The sequence below is a fragment of the Acinonyx jubatus genome, chromosome C1, assembly GCF_027475565.1.
Source record: "Acinonyx jubatus isolate Ajub_Pintada_27869175 chromosome C1, VMU_Ajub_asm_v1.0, whole genome shotgun sequence".
In the NCBI taxonomy this organism is placed as follows: Eukaryota; Metazoa; Chordata; class Mammalia; order Carnivora; family Felidae; genus Acinonyx; species Acinonyx jubatus.
The window spans coordinates 180,138,236-180,158,568 of NC_069381.1; the positions used below are offsets into that span (position 1 = coordinate 180,138,236).

The 20,333-nt window shown below is 37.8% G+C and overlaps 1 protein-coding gene across 3 annotated transcripts in view; it reads right to left on the bottom strand.

The window, feature by feature from the left end:
• Positions 1-18,602, bottom strand: part of PGAP1 (post-GPI attachment to proteins inositol deacylase 1) — an 80,807-nt gene extending 62,205 nt beyond the window's left edge. For 2 of the 3 annotated variants that reach the window (XM_027054111.2, XM_027054105.2), the window contains exons 1-3: positions 18,321-18,602; positions 11,937-12,090; positions 10,353-10,528 (exon numbers count right to left, since the gene is read on the bottom strand). In XM_027054111.2, coding sequence (XP_026909912.1) covers positions 10,353-10,528; positions 11,937-12,090; positions 18,321-18,467 — 477 coding nt within the window. In that variant the 5' untranslated portion in view covers positions 18,468-18,602. Of the gene's footprint in view, positions 1-10,352; positions 10,529-11,936; positions 12,091-18,320 lie in introns of those variants that run through there. The other variant, XM_053215492.1, reaches the window with a different exon arrangement.
• Positions 18,603-20,333: the final 1,731 nt, after the last annotated feature.

The following is a 20,333-nucleotide window of genomic DNA, read 5'->3' on the forward strand; positions in this document are numbered from 1 at the left end:
CCTCACACTGGTCAGAGTGGCTAAAATGAACAAATTAGGAGACTATAGACGCTGGAGAGGATGTGGAGAGATGGGAACCCTCTTGCACCGTTGGTGGGAATGCAAACTGGTGCAGCCACTCTGGAAAACAGTGTGGAGATTCCTCAAAAAATTAAAAATAGATCTGCCCTATGACCCAGCAATAGCACTGCTAAGAGTTTACCCAAGGGATACAGGAGTGCTGATGCATAGGGGCACTTGTACCCCCCCAATGTTTATAGCAGCACTTTCAACAATAGCCAAATTGTGGAAAGAGCCTAAATGTCCATCAACTGACGAATGAATAAAGAAGATGTGGTTTATATATACAATGGAATACTACTTGGCAATGAGAAAGAATGAAATCTGTCCATTTGTAGCAATGTGGATGGAAATGGAGAGTATGATGCTAAGTGAAATAAGTCAGGCAGAAAAAGACAGATATCATATGTTTTCACTCATATGTGGATCCTGAGAAACTTAACAGAAGTCCATGGGGGGAGCGGAAGGGGGGGAAAATGTTAAAGAGAGGGAAGGGGGCAAGCCATAAGAGACTCTTAAATACTAAGAACAAACAGGGTTGATGGGGTTGGGGGAGAGGGGAAAGTGGGTGATGGGCATTGAGGAGGGCATCTGTTGGGATGAGCCCTGGGTGTTGTATGGAAACCAATCTGACAATAAATTATATTTAATATAAAAAAAGGCAAAAAATAAAATATTTACTGAGTCAAAAAAATAAATAAAATTAGGTTTAGTAAACATAAAAAAAAAATGAATGACACACTGAACCAGATGAACTTAACAGATATATTCAGAATATTTCATCCTAACACAGCAGAATAAACACTCTTTTCAAGTGCACATGGGACACTCTCCAGAATAGATCATATATTAGGTCACTAATCAGGCCTCAACAAGCACAAAAAGACAAATCATACCATGCATATTTTCTGACCACAATGCTATGAAACTGGAAGTAAACCACAACAAAAAATTTGGAAAGACCACAAATACATGGAGGTTAAACAACATGCTACTAAAGAACGAATGGGTCAAACAGGAAATCAAAGAAGAAATTTTAAAAATAGATAGAAACGAATGAAAATGAGAACATAACGGTCTGAAACCTTTGTGATGAAGCAAAAGCATCACAAAGAGGAAAGTATATATCAACACAGGCCTACCTCAAGTAGCAAGAAAAATCACAAATAAACAACCTAATTTTATACCTAAATGAGGTTGAAAGAGATAAACAAACGAAGGCTAAAGACAGAAGGGAAATAGTAAAGATGAGAGCAGAAATAAATGACACAGGAACTAAAAAATGGTAGAACAGATTAATGAAACTGGGAGCTGGTTCTGTGAAAAAATTAATAAAATTGATAAATCTCTAGCAGACTTATCAAAAAGAAAAGAAAAAGGACCCCAATAAATAAATTCACGACTGAGAGAGATCACAAACAACACTACAAAAATACAACAATTATAAGAGAATATTATGGAAAAGTATATCCTAACAAATTGGACAACCTAGAAGAAATGGATAAACTCCTAGAAAATATAAATTACCAAAACTGAAAAAGGAATAAAAAACTTGAACAGACCGATAACCAGTAAAGAAAGTGAATCAGTAATCAAAAAACACCCAACAAACAAAAGTTCAGGAATAGATGGCTTCACAGGCAAATTCTATCAAACATTTAAAGAAGAGGTAATACCCATTTTTCTCAAACAGTTCCAAAAAAAAAAAAAGAAATGGAAGGAAATCTTCCAAACTCATTCCAAAACCAGAAAGACTCCACTAAAAAAGAGAAAACTACAGGCCAATATCCCTGATGAACATGGATGCAAAAATTCTCAACAAAATATTAGGAAATTGAATCCAACAGTACATTAAAAGAATCATTCACCATGATCAAGTAGGATTTATTCCTGGGCTGCAAGGGTGGTTCAATATTCACAAATCAGTACATATGAAACACCACATAATAAAATGAGACAAACCATATGATTCTTTCACTAGATTCAGAAAAAGCATTTGACAAAGTACAACATCCATTCATGTAAAACCCCTCAACATAATAAAAGCCATATACAAAAAACCCACAATTAGTATCATCCTCAATGGGGGAAAACTGAGAGCTTTTTCTCTTCAGTCAGAAACAAGACAGGGACGACCACACTCACCATTCTTATTTAACATAGTACTGGAAGTCCTAGCCTCAGCATTCAGACAACAAAAAGAAATAAAAGGCATCCAAATCAGCAAGAAAGAAGTCAAATTTTCACTATTTGCAGATAACATGATACTTTATGTAGAAAACCCAAAGATTCCAGCAAAAAACTGCTAGAGCTGATACACAAATTCAGTAAAGGTGCAGGATAAAAAAACAACATACAGAAATCTGTTGCATTTCTATACATCAATAATGAAGCAGCAGAAAGAAAAATCAAGGAATCAGTCCCATTTACAACTGCACCAAAAACCGTAAGATAACCAGGAATAAACCTAACTAAAGGATAATGTACTCTGAAAACTATAAAACACTGATGAAAAGAATTGAAGATGAACAAAAAACATAAAATATTCCATGCTCATGGATTGGAAGAACAAATATTGTTAAAATGTCTATACTACCCAAAGCAATCTACACATTTAATACAATCCCTATCAACATACCCCCAGCAATTTTGATAGCTAGAACAATCCTAAAATTTGTATGGAACCACAAAACACTCGAACAGCCAAAGCAAACTTGAAAAAGAAAAGAAAAGTTGGGGGCATCATAATTCCAGACTTCAAGCTATATCACAAACTGTAGTCATTAAGACAGTACTGGCACAAAAACAGACACATAGATCAAAGCAACAGAATAGGTAACCCAGAAATGGACCTACAACTATATGGCCAACTAATCTTCAAGAAGGCAGAAAAAGGGGCGCCTGGGTGGCTCAGTTGGTTAAGCGTCTGACTTCGGCTCAGGTCATGATGTCACAGTTCGTGAGTTCGAGCCCCGTGTCGGGTTCTGACAGCTTGTGCTCTGTCTCTCTCTCTCTCTCTCTCTCTCTCAAAAATAAATAAACATTAAAAAAAAAATTTTTTTAAGGCAGAAAAAGTATCTAATGTAAAAAAGATAGTCTCTTCAACAAATAGTGTTCGGAAACCTGGATAGCAACATGCAAAAGAGTGATACTGGACCTCTTTCTTTCTTTCTTTTTAAATTTTTTCAATGTTTATTTACTTCTGAGAGAGAGAGACAGACAGAATGTGAGCAGGGGAGGTACAGAGAGAGAGGGAGACACAGAATCTGAAGCAGGCTCCAGGCTCTGAGCTGTCAGCACAGAGCCTGATGCAGGGCTTGAACTCACAGACTGCGAGTCATGACCTGAGCCAAAGTCAGACACTTAACTAACTGAGCCACTCAGGTGCCCCTGGACCACTGTTTTATACCATACACAAAAATAAATTCAAAATGGATAAAAGACCTAACATAAGACAGGAAGCCATCAAAATCCTAGAGGAAAACATAGATAGTAACCTCTTGGACATCAGCCATAACAACTTCATACTAGATACATCTCCTAAGGCAAGGGAACAAAAGCAAAAATAAACTAGGTGTCACTTCACAGCAATCAGAATGGCTAAAATTAACACAGGAAACAGTGTTAGCGAGGATGTGGAGAAAGGGGAATCCATTTCCACTGTTGCTGGGAATGCAAACTGGTGCAAGCCACTCTGGAAAATAGTATGGAGACTCCTCAAAAAGTTAAAAATATGGCCGCAGCAACTTCTTACTCAACACATCTCCAGAGGCAAGGGAAACAAAAGCAAAAATGAACTATTGGGACCTCATCAAAATAAAAAGCTTTTGCACGGCGAAGGAAACAATCAGCAAAACTAAAAGGCAACTGACGGAATGGGAGAAGATATTTGCAAACAGCATATCAGATTAAGGGTTAGTATCCAAAATCTATAAAGAACTTATCAAACTCAACACCCAAAAAACAAATAATCCACTGAAGAAATGGGCAAAAGACATGAATAGACACTTGTCCAAAGAAGACATCCAGATGACCAACCGACACATGAAAACATGGTCAACATCACTCATCATCAGGGAAATACAAATCAAAACCACAATGAGATACCACCTTACACCTGTCAGAATGGCTAACATTAACAACTCAGGCAACAACAGATGTTGGCAAGGATGCGGAGAAAGAGGATCTCTTTTGCATTGTTGGTGGGAATGCAAGCTGGTGTGAATGCAAGCTGGTTCAGCCACTCTGGGAAACAGTATGGAGGTTCCTTAAAAAATTAAAAATAGAACTACCCTATGACCCAGCAATTGCACTACTAGGTATTTATCCAAGGGATACAGGTGTGCTGTTTCGAAGGGACACGTGCACCCCAACGTTTACAGCAGCACTATCAACAACAGCCAAAGTATGGAAAGAGCCCAAATGTCCATCGATGGATGAATGGATAAAGAAGATGTGGTGTATATATATGTATATGTGTGTGTGTGTATATATATATATATATATATATATATATATATACATACACACACAATGGAGTATTACTCGACAATCAAAAAGAATGAGATCTTGCTATTTGCAACTATGTGGATGGAACTAGAGGGTATTATGCTAAGCAAAATTAGTCAGAGAAAGACAAATATCATATGACTTCCTTCACTCATGTGCAGATTTTAAGACACAGAACAGATGAACACAAGGGAAGGGAAGCAAAAATAATATAAAAACAGGGAGGGGGACAAAACATAAGAGATCCTTAAATAAGGAGAACAAACAGAGGGTTACTGGAGGGGTTGTGGGAGGGGGATGGGCTAAATGAATAAAAAAGGTGTCAAGGAATCTATCCCTGAAATCACTGTTGCACTATATGCTAACTAACTTGGATGTAAATTAAAAAAATAAAATTAAAAAAAAATTTTTTTAAATAGACATATTATGGTGGATATCCAGGTAGTTGAAGACTGTGTAGTAATCAACTCCAAATTCCACCTCCCTCAAATGATATAAAATAAATTCACAACTACAGTGAACTGTTTAAATGGGAAAAAAAAAAGTTAAAAATAGAACTACCCTACAATATAACAATTGCACTACTAGGTATTTACCCAAGGGATAAAAAATACTGACTCTAATGAGCACATGCACCCCAATGTTTATAGCAGCATTATAAATAACAAAATTATAGAAAGAGCCCAAATGTCCACTAACTGATAAATGAATAGAGAACATGTGGTATATATATGTGTGTGTATGTACACACACACGCGCGCGCACACACACACACACACACACACCACACCACAGTGGAGTATTATTTAGCCATTAAAAAAGAACAAAATCTTTCCATTTTGGGCACCTGGTGGCTCAGTCAGTCAGGCATCCAACTTCAGTTCAGGTCATGATCTCACGGTCCATGGGTTCAAGCTCCATGTTGGGCTCTGTGCTGACAGCTCGGAGCCTGGAGCCTGCTTTGGATTCTGTGTCTCCCTCTCTCTCTGCCTCTCCCCTGCTTGCACTGTCTCTTTCTCTCAAAAATAAATAAATGTTAAAAAAAAAATTTTTTTTAAATCTTTCCATTTGAAACAACATGGACGGAGCTAGAGAGTTATTATGCTAAGTGAAATAAGTCAGAGAAAGACTAATGCCATATGATTTCACTCATACATGGAATTTAAGAAACAAAACAAATGGGGGTGCCTGTGTGACTCAGTCGGTTAAACATCGGCTCGATTTTTGGCCGTAGTCATGATCTCGCAGTTCTGTGAGACTGAACCTCAAGTCGGGCTCCGCACCGTCAGCTTGGGATTCTCTCTCTCCCTCCCACTGCTCACATGAACATGAGCTTTCTTTCTCAAAATAAATAAACATTAAAAAAAAAAAGAACAAATAAACATAAGGGAGGTGAATAGGTCGAATAGGTGATGGGTACTAAGGAGGGCACTTGCTGTGGATGAGAACTCGTGTTGTATGTAAGTGATGAATTGTCAAATTCTACACCTGAAATTACTATTACACTGTATGTTAACTAACTTGAATTTAAATACAAATGCGAGGAAGAAAATTTTAAAAGCAAAAAAACAAATTAAAAAAATAAAGGTAACAAGTTTCTACAGTTGTTGGATGTAGTATACTATAAATTTCAACAGGTTAAGTTGGTTAATAGTGTTCAAATCTTCCATACCTTACTGATTTTGTCTATTATGAATTATGGAGATAAGATTGCTGAAATTACCAAATCTAATCATGGATTTACTATTTCTTTCTCTATGTTATTAGTTTCTGCTTCATGAATGTAGAAACTTTGTTATTAGGTACATACTCACTTGAGATTGTTTTGCCTTCTTGATGAACTCTATCATTGTAAAATGTCCTTTAACTCTAATATCTTTTGTCCTAGAATCTATTTAATTGATATTAAGACAGCCATGCCAGCTTTCCAATGATCTGTGTACGTATATTTTTTCCCATTCTTTTAAAAGTAATCTATCAGGATCTTTCCATTTAAAGTGGCTTTTACTTTCTAGTAGACAGATTAGCATATAATTGGGTTGGTCTTGCCTTTCTTATACAGTCTGACAACGTCTTCCTTTTAACTGGAGTGATTAATCCATCTGTAATTAATGTAATTATTGATATAGTTGGGTTTAACTATCATTTTGTCATTTGTTTCTTGTCTATTTGTCCCAGCTATTTCTTTCTTCTTTCCTTCTATTTCTTCTCCATTTACTCTTTTTCTTCTCCATTTACTCTTTACTCTTTTGCTATGTCTCCCTTTTGTCGCTGGTATTCTAGAAATTACAATATGCAACCATATTGGTCTACTCTGAATTAATATTATACCACTTACTTAATGCAAAGGAATAATTCTATACATTCCTCTCCCCATCCTTTTCACCATTTATATATTTTTCTTCTAAATAAGTTATAAACCTCATACTATGGGGTTTTTTGCTGTAAACAATTTAACCTTTTTATTTTGAACAAATTAAAGAAATGTTGCAAAAATAGCACAAGAGAGTTCTCCTATGCCTCTCATCCAACTTCATTTATTATTAACATTTACATAGCCATAGGACAATTATCAAAACAAAGAAATTAACGTTGGTGGGGTGCCTGGATGGCTCAGTCAGGTAAGCATCCTACTACTCTTGGTTTCAGCTCAGGTTTTGATGTCACAGTTAATGAGTTCTATCCTCACATCAGGCTCTGCACTGATGGTGTGGAGCCTGCTTGAAATTGTCTCTTGTCTCTGACCCTCCCCTGCCATGCATGCTTTCTCTCTCTCTCTCTCTCACAATAAATCTTAAAAAAAATTAACATTTTAACTTCAGCTCAACTGTTATTAACTAAACTGTAGACCTAATATAAATTTCATCCATTTTCTCACAAATGTACTTTTTCTATTTCAGGATTTCATCCAACATCCTACCTCGCATTGTTATTTCTCCTTAGTTTCCTCTAACCTGTGACAGTTCTTCAGTGTTCACTTTTTTATGATCGTGATATTTTTTTTTTTAATTTTTTTTTCAACATTTATTTATTTTTGGGACAGAGAGAGACAGAGCATGAATGGGGGAGGGGCAGAGAAAGAGGGAGACACAGAATCGGAAACAGGCTCCAGGCTCTGAGCCATCAGCCCAGAGCCTGACGCGGGGCTCGAACTCACGGACCGCGAGATCGTGACCTGGCTGAAGTCGGACGCTTAACCGACTGCACCATCCAGGCGCCCCTTGATCGTGATACTTTTAAACAGAACTGATTATTTTGTAGTATGACTCTCAATTTGGGTTTTCCTGACGTTTTCTCATGATTAACGTGAGGTTGACAATGCCACAGAAATTATGCTGCAACCTTCTCAATGCATCACGTCAAGGAGATTTATATCAATATGTCTTATTACACATGTCAAGGAGGTTTCTATCAATATGTGTTATTACTGGTGATGTTAATCTTGGTTAAGATGGTATCTGCCAGGTTTCTCCACTGTAAAGTTATTCTTCACCTTTGTAGTTAATGAATATTTCAGAAAAGATTCTTTGAGATCATGTAAATATCCTTTTTCTCCTCAAACTTTCACCCATTAATTAGCATTCATCTTGTCTACAGCAAGTATTACTGTACTGTTCACCTAATGCTAATCTTTTATTTCCCTTTGTCTACTAATGACAAACTGCCAGTTTTTATAACTCTGAACATATCTTTATTTTGCCCTCACTTTTGAATGATATTTTTGCTGGGTATGCAATTTTAGGTTGAAGAGTACCCTTCCTAACCTCATCTCCAAGATCTTTAAGATGTTATCCTGTTGTTTTTTTGGCTTTCACTATTTCTTATGTAAAAGCACTGGTAATTTTTACTCTGTATGTTTACTCTGTATGTTAGGTAAAGGATCTTTTTCTTTTGGCTGCTTTTAAGATTTTTCTCTTTAGTTTTCAACAATTTGACTATGATACATATAAGTGTGATTTTGTATTTCTCCTGCTTAACACTCACTGATCTTCTTGGACCTGTGGGTTGAAAATTTTTAATCAAAATTGACCAACTGGGAACCATTACTTCTTTAAATATTTTTTCTTTTCCAATTTCTTTCTCTTCTAGAGTTCCAATTATATCAATCTTAGATTACTGAGTATTGCCCCACAGGTTCCTGAGGCTCTTTCTTTTTCATTCTTTTGTCCGGTGTTTCATTTTGGGATAGTTTCTATTGTCGTACCTTCAAATTCAATGATCTCTTATTCTGTAGTATTCAATCGGCTTAAAGCCTATGTGCTGAATTTTTCATTTCTGGTATGTATTGCTTCAGTTCTATATTTTCCTTTTTGTTCTTCTTTTTTAATAGTTTCCATGTCTTTGCTGAGACTCCTCATCTGTTCTCTTGTTATACATACTTACCTTACCTTACTTAACCCCTTACCCTTGAGTATTTTTGAGGCTTCTATTTAAGCATTAAGGTGGAGCCTAGAATAGCTCTTACTTTAGACTTAGAATATAGAATAGTCTTATGCCTAAATAGTATCCTTTCTGGGATCTCAACAATGCCCAGAGTGTTCAAATAGGTCTTCCTGCTCCAGCTGATCAGAACTCCTATTTCCTAGCACCATGTGACCTCTGGAATCTCAATTCAGGTCATAATTCCTCCAGTAGCTTTTTTTTTTTTTTTTTGCCAGGAGTTTCATTGTGGCATACTATGGGAGGCAGTGGCTCCACCTCAGTAGGCAGTGGTATTTTATCCCTGACATTGTTTAGAAGTGTTGGCACAGAATGATTTTTAGACTGTTTTACCACTCTTTCAAATTTCTCTAAAGATATATATTGCTCCTTATTCCTTGAACTTGAGGTAGATACATCCCATCACTTCCTCCTCGGTATGCCATTGCCCTGTAGCTTCTTGCCCTGTGCATATTCAGCACTGCATTCAAAGTTGAAAAATGCAAATTTCTAGAGCTTCTATTTCTGCCTGACTCTCTTCTTTCTAATACCATGCCCACAGATTTAACCACTCCAGTAGCCCCAAATTCCAATCTCTGCCTTCTTCAGTTCAATTATATAAATGTGTTCTGCTTGATCTTTACCCACTTGTCCCATGGTCTGGGAAATGCTTTCAGGCAGAAAATCAGGGCAATCATGAAGCTCACCTCACATGTTTTCCTTCTTTCAGGGATCAAGGTCCTTGGCCAACACTTAAAAACATGTATTTCAATATTTTGGCTAGCTTTATAGTTGCTTACATACGGAAGTGGTCTACCCTAGTACAAGTTATTCATAACTAGAAGCAGAAATCCATACTAATGATCTTTAGGAAACTCAATGCACTTCTGATTTATAAAGTTAAAAAAATTTTTTTCCCTTAAATTCACAAGAGACATTTCTTATAAATTCAATTTATTTTTTTTCTCTTATTTTTTTTTAAGTTTATTTATTTATTTTGAGAGAGACAGAGAGCCCAAGCGGGGAAGGGACACAGAGAGAGAGGGGGACAGAGGATCCAAAGCTGGCTCTGTGCTAACAGCAGAGAACCTGATGTGGGGCTCGAACTCAAAGACCATGAGATCATGACCTGAGCCAAAGTCGGACGCTCAACTGACTGAGCCACCCAGGCGCCCCTTATAAATCCAATTCAAATTTCAAAACTACGGAGTTCAAAATAAGACTCCCACCAAAACAAAAAACAAACCTTTGTGCCATTTGTAACTTCCATATAAACAAATACATGATTTAAAATATGCTGAATGTCTTAAAAAAAAAAAGATGTTAATAGGTGATCACTATTGATTTGCATGCTTATCTCCTACCTTATAGAGTTTGAGAATTGTTTTAATGCATTCATGTACAAACTTGGTCTGTTTCTGAAGACTTCCACCATACAGTGCCACCAGTTCTTCATTGAAATTCACACTAAAGAAGTCAAAGTGGTATTTGAAGTCAATGTCTTCTGCTTTTCTAAGTGCAATAGAGCCAACAGAACGGACTGCAGAGGAAAATACAATGCGCACATTAAACAAAATTTTTAACGTTTTATTTATTTCTGAGAGAGACAGCACGAGTGGGGGAAGGACAGAGAGAGAGGGAGACACAGAATCTGAAGCAGGCTCCAGGCTCTGAGTTGTCACCACAGAGCCCAACGTGAAGCTTGAACCAATGAACCATGAGATCATGACCTGAGCCAAAGTCGGACACTTAGCTGACTGAGCCACCCAGGTGCCCCAAACAAAATTTTCAAAAGTTGCTTCAAAGTCTCTTAACAAATAACTTTATCCCACACTCCCAAGTATAAACAACCTACTTCAGGGTGACATCCTTCAACAGTATCAATTCAGAAGAACAAACCATTGTTTGTGCCCTGTATGTCTTGTGCCCTAAATGTTTTTTAAATTTAAGTTAAATAGAAAGTAAACAGGTCATTCATTCTTTACCTGCTTCCACTTCAGTAGGGACAACAGCTAAAAGGGAGGGGAAGAATACTTTGAAGAGAAAATGTTAGTCATCTGTATGAGTCATGCTTGAGGATTTTAAGAATGAGAAAATCCCTACAAGAAATAATATGCTCCTCACTTGGTTCAGATACCTATGCTTGATTTGTCTTTTTCTTACACATGACATCCAATCTATCAGTAAATCTTATCATACTCTACTTTCCAAACATATTCCCCAATCAACAATTCTCATCATTTCCACTACTGTCTTCCTAATGTAAGCACCATCATCTCTTGCCTTAACTACTCTAATAGTTTCCTCATTGGTCTACCTGCTTCCATCACTGTTTCAGGTTTTGTTCTGTTAACTCCACACAATTTGTGAACTGATTGCCTTAACTGGCATTAAAAATTGCAGTGTATGGTTTAGCAAACAAAATACCTATGTGCCATTCCATTTTTTTAACATACGTAATTCACATACTATTCAACTCATTACGTAAAGTGTACAATTCAATGACTTTTAGTATATTCATCGAGTTCTAAAATCATTTCTCTAATCTAACGTTAGACATTTTTAATTACCCCAAAAAGAAAACCCTGTACTCATTAGTAGTCACTTCTCATTCCTCTTCTCCGTCCAATTTCTGGAAACTACTAATTTACTTTCTGTCCCATGGACTTGCTTATTCTAGACATTTCTATAAATGGGATCACATACGTGTTTTTTTATGACTGGCTTCTTTCACTTATGTTTTTAAGATTTATCCACATTGCACCATGTAATTCATGTTATCAGCTAATTCATTCCTTTTTTATTATACAAGCTTTAGGTGTACAGTTTTATAATTCAACATCTGTATATACTACAAAGTGATCATCACCACAAACTTATTTACTATCCATCAACATACAGCTGGCTCCCTTCACTCATTTGACTCACTCCCAAACCCCAAGACTTACCTTGCTTATAACTTCCAGCATTACCAGGAAGAAAGAGAACTGGAATACCCGTCAAAGGGAGAATTTTGTGCTCTTCAGCATAGGATCCTTCTCCATAAAGATATAATTCATATGCAGGATAGCGTTTTGCCAGTTTCTTTGGAAGTTCTATTTTCTACAGCAAAAAGAAAAAAAAAGCAATTTCACTTTAATTAGTTGTATTAATACAATTCAGCCTACTGTGTCCATTTCTGTATTACACACATTTGAAACAGCATAGCATAAAAATACTACTAATGATAAAACTGCACTTAATGTTCCAAACAAATTTTACTTTTAGCTTATTCATACGTAGAATGCAGAATTAGTCTTGAATTATGTGAGTTTTGAACCATGCAGTTTTCAAGAACGCATAAAATGGAACCACCTGAAATTCTAATGAATGCAAACTACTCAAAGTAGCCACTGACTAAAGAAAAACACTGAGGTATGTCAGCAAGTTACATGTTAATATAATTGGAAATGCTCTTAATATAGTATCAGTATCAATTATACTTAGAAATAATAAAGGCTTTCCATTATCAAATCAATTCTTTTTTGCTATTTTAAACTATTTTGTAATGTCTCTCCTTTTTTTCAGGCCCAACTATATATTCCAGCTGTTATACCATTCAAAACAAAGTAAACTTGTTTTGTAATACAGCTTTCTGACCTCTCAACTTAATATGCTTTGATCTGCAATGTGCTTAACACATTAATCTGAACCTTACAGCCATGTCTCGGTCAAGACATGTACACTTTTCTCACCATAAACATGCCAATGAATTAGCATCTGTTTCAGTTTTCATGGACCAGGTGTATGGTTTGTCAGCAAGCCTTAAACTACTCTGCAATTCATACTTTGTATAACAAATGAGCCAGTAATTCACGCAATTTTTTTTCCCAACAAAACAGAAGTTAGGTCTTAATGTCATCCCCAAAACATAAGCATCTATGAATGTGATGGTAAAGTATAAGCTCTCCTTCTCTTCTTCTGCCCCTTTTTTGAGTATAGAAGAACCATTAAAAATGAAATCAGTTACATTGAATAGATTTTAAGTAGACATCAATAGATTTAATGATCTAGCAGTGCTGTACATGTGCTTGATAAAAATTTTAACTACTGAATGAATTTTAAAGCCTATAAATGGTAATGACACTGAAAAACCTCACTGTTCTAAGAAGCAGAATTCTGATTATTCATGCACATTCAAGATTCTTTTAAAAATATTACCATAAACAATCTGTGTTAATAACACCTGAAAACATCTTTAGAGACTGTGCACTTATTGCTTAAAATATTAGCAATTTTATCTCCTCCAATACCCAAAATGCAGAAATACTAATCCCGCAATTCACTTTATATATATATATATATGGGCTTCAACTCAAATTAGCCCCAATACTGACTATGCACAATGTATAATAAACTAAAATGATGCAATATTTTGATTAAGTATACATTAAGCAAAAAGGAAACATGAGAGAACAAGAAAATGTTAATCTAAACTTCTCCCAATTTAGTACATCTTTTGATATGACAGTACATGAATATTAGATCATTCTTTTTATTTTTATTTTATTTTTTTCTTTTTTTTTAATTTTTTTTTTTTAACGTTTATTTATTTTTGAGACAGAGAGAGACAGAGCATGAACAGGGGAGGGTCAGAGAGAGAGACATACACAGAATCTGAAACAGGCTCCAGACTCTGAGCTGTCAGCCCAGAGCCCGACGTAGGGCTCAAACTCACGGACTGCGAGATCATGACCTGAGCCGAAGTCGGATGCTTAACCGACCGAGCCACCCAGGTGCCCCTAGATCATTCTTTTTAGTACATTAAGTTTTGAACTACCTGAAACTTAACTCAGAATAGGAAACTATCAATATATTGAAAAAGAAATATTTAATTCTCTAGAGATAGAAAAACAAGTTCAAGCTGGGAGTGGCAGGAAGAGAAAGAAAGGGTTCTGACCAGATTAAAGATAGAAAATTATAGGCCTATGAAAAGGATGCTGATGAAGAAAAAGATGAGGGTCAAGGGATTTAAAAGAAAACTTTTATAGTAACAAGAGTCCCATATATTTTAAATTATTTTGCATATATTATTTTAAATGAGCACACCTTCCCAAAAACAGACCTTCAATCAAAACAAATTACACGTATACTTAAATAACATGTCCACAATCCTGCCCCTGCTGTCCATCCCTCCTTGACTCTGCCTTAGTACAGGTCCTTCTAATCTCTAAACCCCAAACTCTTTCAAAAGACAAAAATTCTAATAAGTTCCCAAGTACCAGAAAAATACCAATTCAAGAAACAAATGTCTTTTTTTATGACACATATCTTTTACTTGTAAATCAAAACTGGAAAATTCAAATTTGAGCTCCATAATTAAGAAAAAAAGGAGAAAAAAGAGATTTTGATCAAAATGCAGTTTAAAAGATCTTACAAAGAGCTTTGTTCATCCCACCCCTAAAAACTCCAGCTTAATAAAAACACCTAGGGACAACTGAATCTTTTAGACTGGTTGGTCTTTCTCCCTGTCATAACCTCCCTGCTACAATCCAGAGTCCATAGTGGTGTCAAGAAATACCTTGTTAAAACATACAACTTCTGTGTTTCCTGACTGCATTTATAAAGGCTTAAGACAGTGGTCCTCTAATATTTGGCTCTAATTATTCTTACCTTTCTTAAACTTACACATGCCATGTTTTAAAATTTATTTTTAATATGCTTCAAAATTCAAGATTCAATAGCATGTACATTGAAAAGGCTCTCTTCCACCACTAGTCCTTTAGCCACCTAGTAGTTTGCACCCAGAAGGCAATCAATGTTAGCAGTTTATATATATACATACTGCTTATACAATGTGTCCTGGTGCCTTCCCACCTTCACAAATGCTATTCTTTATTCCTGCAATTTTCTTTAAAGAAAATTTTTTAACATTTATTCATTTTTTGAGAGACAGAGTACAAGCAGAGGAAGGACAGAGAGAGAGAGAGAGACACACAGAATACAAGAGCCCAACATGGGGCTCAAACTCACGAACAGTGAAATCATGACCTGAGCCAAAGTTGGATGCTTAACCGACTGAGCTACCCAGGCACCCCTATTCCTGCAATGTGAACTATATATATATATATATACACACACACACACACACACACACACACACACACACATATATACACACACATATATATACACACACACACACATATACATATATATCCTCTAATTCACTACAACTTGGCTACAGCCTTTGACTACTGAAGATGAACTTGGACACTGTCTTCTGTGAAGAACCTCATATGCGCTCTTACAGTGAAACTATAACATTTAGCACATTTTAACTATCCATTACATTCCTGTCTCCCCCACTGTACTATAAAGACATAAAGGCAAAGTCTGATTCATCTCTAATTCCTTCTTACCCATACCTTGTATCTAGAATATACTAGACACAGAGTAGTTATTCAATAAATTATTTGCCAAACGAACATCACACTTAATAACAAAATGCTATCATTTGTATTTTCCAATATCAACATTTTCTTCAGATAGCAACTGCTAGGTCACTTATCTGAAGACGGTCAAATAAATTACTATATGGGAGAAAAACAACACAGATGTTTCTTCTTGAATTCTACAATTTGCCTAAAAGTGTTTGCTACCAAATAAAAGCTGTGCCTTGCTATCATAATAAAGCAAGAAGCTTTAAGGGATAATGCATATTTTGCCTGGTAGGTCTGTGAGATGTCCAGTTAACTCTGAGTAAGTGAATCTACGAAAACCAAAGGTAGAAAATGAATACTCAATTTTAAATTCAAAACTTCATTCTTACAAATAGGTTCAAATTCCTGTCCCACCTTTTATTTTTTAAATGAAGAATAAAATAGAGTGTGTTTCAACTATCATTTTTTCTAAAATTCAGCTAACAAATATGCAAACTAACAGTAAAAAAGAAGAAAAGTGTCAAGAAGCTGAAAAGCCAACGAATATGTCAACTTATATGCAGGTATCAACCTGTGAACAATTAGAAAGCTTACTACGAGATATAACTAGAAGTAAACAATACATATGATGGATGTATTTAGAATACTTTTATTCATTAAAAACCACTGGTTCTTAATAGAACGATCCCAGTTATCCAGAAATCTCACTATATTCAAGATGACTCAATTCTATAGACAGGCTTTAACTATATTTCTAAAATAACATGACCTGGTGTACACAATGTAAGATACAAGAATCGAATATAATACTGTAGTGAATTAACACAGCCTCTTTTTACATCATAAAAATAAATATCTACTGAAAATGTGAATCAGAAACTCCTGCTACTGTAATTATTACTGTACTGACAAATAATATTAACAGTAATGGAATAGTAAAACCACAAAAAAGTAATTTGAATCAAAATAGCTAAACAGACTACTCAACAACAAAAAAACACAAACAGCTCTTTTGCATTAGCTAATTTGCTGTCTTTCCAGTTAATTTTATGAGGCAAGAAATGCATCTGTGAGGTCCATATGCTTTGTTCCCAACACTAAGCAATTTCCACTACTGCAGATATTAAAGTAGCTTCAATAATTGTGGGCAATCTCAAAATAAATGGGAATTAGTTCTGTATTGTTACAGATAATTTTGTTTTAATCAAACTCTTCCATGAAGTAGAAAACTAAAGTGACTATTGAGTTTCTCAATTATTACACCATAGAAAAATGAAAGATTATAAGGGCTCTATTTTCGGTTTAAAAAAAACCTTAAAAGCCCACGTATTTAACTATGTATAGACTCTGATAAACATAAACCGGCATATGTGCTTAGAAACTGAGACAACAGTAACACATTAATATCTTCTCCTTCAATAGCATCTGATATCAAGTTCTTCCACTCCTTTATAAGCACTGATGCAAAACCAAGATAAGGATCTCAAAGCAAATGAAATCTAAATTAGAATTTTGCCCGGGGGAAAAGATGTTCTTCAACAATTTAAACCTTAGGTATTTTTACGATCTAAATAATAGCAGCATTAATCAAATAATATGCTAATCCACAATGCCCTGGGCAGAGGCAATCACGATCTGCATTCTACACCTTAAAAAAAAAAAAATCTGCTATGGTTTTAAAAATATACGAAGAATGCGTTTTATCAGTAATGTATTATAGTACACATACTTTCTATGATGGGTTACCATTATAACATGTATTCCATAATTAGGAGATGCGTTTAGCAATAAAACAATCATTCGAGAGAAATTTTTTTGGACAGTTGTGTAATTTGTCACCACAGCTGGTCATGAATGAAATTCCAAATTCTCCTAAGCTGAACTGATGAAGCAGTTGTGATAGAAAAATCTCAAAATGGAACGGAAGAGGTGGGGGACGGCGCGCGCGCTCTAGAGACAGAAGGGCCGGGTCTCTCCTAAATTGCAAACACAGCGAGAAAACAAAAACAACACTATGAAATAGATTTTGTATACAACTGGTAAGAGGCGACAAGCATAAACACAGGCTTGCATGCACACGCACGGGCCGGTAACCTACAAAACCGGAGGTTCCGCAAAACTTTACAGCACGGAACCTCAACAGTTTTCCATTTAATTCCTCCCCAGGTTAGCCTTTCACACAGAGGTAAGACCCTGGAGTCTCAAAGGCAGTCTTGGGATCTAGCCAACACAACCTCTGCGGAAGCTCAGTCCCTTTCCAGAAAAGCGAAAGCTGACGTGCAAATCACTGCGCGGGATGGTTAAGAATTAGGTGCTTGGAAAGCCAAGGAGGGTCCAGGGGCACCTGTTAAGGCAGGAACGCAGGGAAAATGGGGTTTAGGTTTAGGGAGAGGCGCTGAGTTTGCGTCTCTGGGAATGAGGCGGGGTGGGCCCGGGCAGTCAAAACAACCAGTGCCTGGGATTTGGGACCGGGAAGGGGGCGGGAGACAGGGGAGCAACTCTGGGGGGCGGGGAGGATGCTCAAGGAACCGTCTACCTCACACCCCACTTTAAGGGAGGACACAAAGGCGGGGTGCCCGGCTGGCTCGTGGGAGGAGCACAGACTCTTGATGTTGGGGTTATAAATTCCAGACCCATATCGTGTGTAGAGATCCCCCAAAAGTAAAAATCTTAAAAAAAAAAAAAAAAAAAAAAGAAAGAAAGAAAAAAGAGAGAGGACACAAAGGGTAGGTGAGGTGAGCAGGGAGGGCGGGTGGTCGGAAGTCTTCTGGGAGGAAAAAAAAAAAAACACAAAAAACAGACGAGGTTGGCATACGGGTGCCACAGAGGCGCGGGGAGCCAAAGCAGGAGAAACCCACAGGAGGGGCTCGAGTCTCAGAGCGCCCAGGTGAGGAGAGAGCCGAACCTCACCTGATACTCCGGGTACTCAAACATATAGCTCATACTGCACTTGTTCTCCTCGAAGCCGAAGAAGACGTCCCACAGCCCCAGGGTCGCCATGAAGACAATAAGGGCATAAAACGCCAGGTTCCAGAGATTGACTGAATGAAGAAACATGGTGCCGCCGCCGGCGCGCGGCCCCAAACCCGGACCAAGAGACGCGAAGAACGCCTAGCAGCCAGCGCCTGAGCGAAGCCCGGACAGCGAGCGCCTGCGCGGACGCCCGCCTGCCCGCGCGCCCGCCCCACAGTGCGCCTGCGCGAAGTCGGCCTGCTGCGTCTCCCGCCGGGCTGCTTCTGGTAGAGAGAGGAGGCGGCGTTTGCGGCGCGAGCGCGAATCCAAGGGGAAAAAAAGAAGGGATGAAAGCGGGGTGGGCAGGGCGAGAGACCGAAGGGAAAAAAGGGAGGGAACAATGAGAGGGAAAAGGAGGAAGGGGGCGCGAAAGGCTATGAGAGGCTGGCTGAGGGAATGAAGAGGAGGGCGCGGGAACCTAGGAGGCGAGGAGGGGGAAGGGCTGGAGGGGGGAGGGGGGTGGGGGGGCGTGGGTGTGTGGTGAGTTAACCTGGAGAGGGAGAGACGCTTACTGGTAGGGAGCTGACCCCGCGGGGAGAAGGGGACCGTCAGCTGTCACGTCGCAAACCTCTCTAGCCCTGCGCAGTTTAGAAGCCACATTCGCTTTTGAAATGCCTCAGGCCTCCGCAATTTCGGTTCTCCCAGTGGTGGTGGGGCACGTTCACAGCTCTCAGGACCAGTTAGCTTGAGAAGGGAACAAATGGTTTTTCCCGCTCTTTGACCAGAGACCCTTGGCCCAGTGGGGAACAGCACTTAAAAGCACCAGCACATAAATAACAGCCAGCAGGTCGACAAGATTCAGGTCTTGGTGTAAGATGAAAGCCTGAATCACGAAAAGCATTGCGAGTCTTTAGGAAACGGTATTAAAATTTCCATGAACACTGACGCTTCCAACAGTTGTCAGCGTGACCAGTTGGACGCTGTCTTGCCTTGCTCCCCAGGATCTTCACCTCTTCGGAATTCGGTTCCAAATTAATGTGAAGAGACCATTTCGCTCGAGCTTCCACTCAGACTCTCAAGTGACTTACTTCAAATTTAGAAGAATTTCAGTTTGGTTTTGCACAAAGAAGGGGGTGAAAAGCAGTTCAAAAACCATTCGTAATCATGAATAGTGACTTGATTACAGTGGAATGTTATGCAAAGACACAGTATCACTCTTTAAAGTTGACCGAAGAACAGATGCGCGCGCGCGCGTGTGTGTGTGTGTGTGTCTAATTGCAAATTTTTCCCTAGAATTAATTTTGACACTAAATCTCATTTCACTTCATTTCAGTTTTGTGGGATGGAATTAGGGAGGAGTTAGTGTACAGGATGACTAATCATTTGGAAAACGATTTAAGTTATACATAAAATAGGTAATAAGTACAAAATGCAATATAAATAATGAATACAAAATAGGTAATAAAGTCTGGGAGCTCAAGAGCATCACAGAATGTCTGCCCCTTGTTTCTTCTAGCATATCATGAGCAGCACATACAAACCGAGGGTGAATCTACACTCTCTTTCTACCCCAGTGCCTCTTAAATTTAATGTGGTATGAATCACTTGGAGATTCTGTTAAGCAGATTCTGCTTCAGTATTTCTGGAGTGGGGCTTAAGATTCTGCATTTCTTTCCTTTTTTTTTAATGTTTATTTTTGAAAGCGAGAGTGAGTGGGGGAAGGGGCAGAGACAGGGAGACAGAGGACCCTGTGCTGACAGCGCAGAACCCGATGCGGGGCTCAAACTCACTGACTGTGAGATGACGACCTGAGCTGAAGTCAGACACTTAACCAACTGAGCCCCCCCAGGTGCCCCAAGATTCTGCATTTCTAACAAGCTCCTTGGTGATGCCAGTAACGCTGGTCAGTGGACTATAATGCTACATGGAGAAAACCCTGAACTTGAAGATGACACAGCATACTCTTCTGGT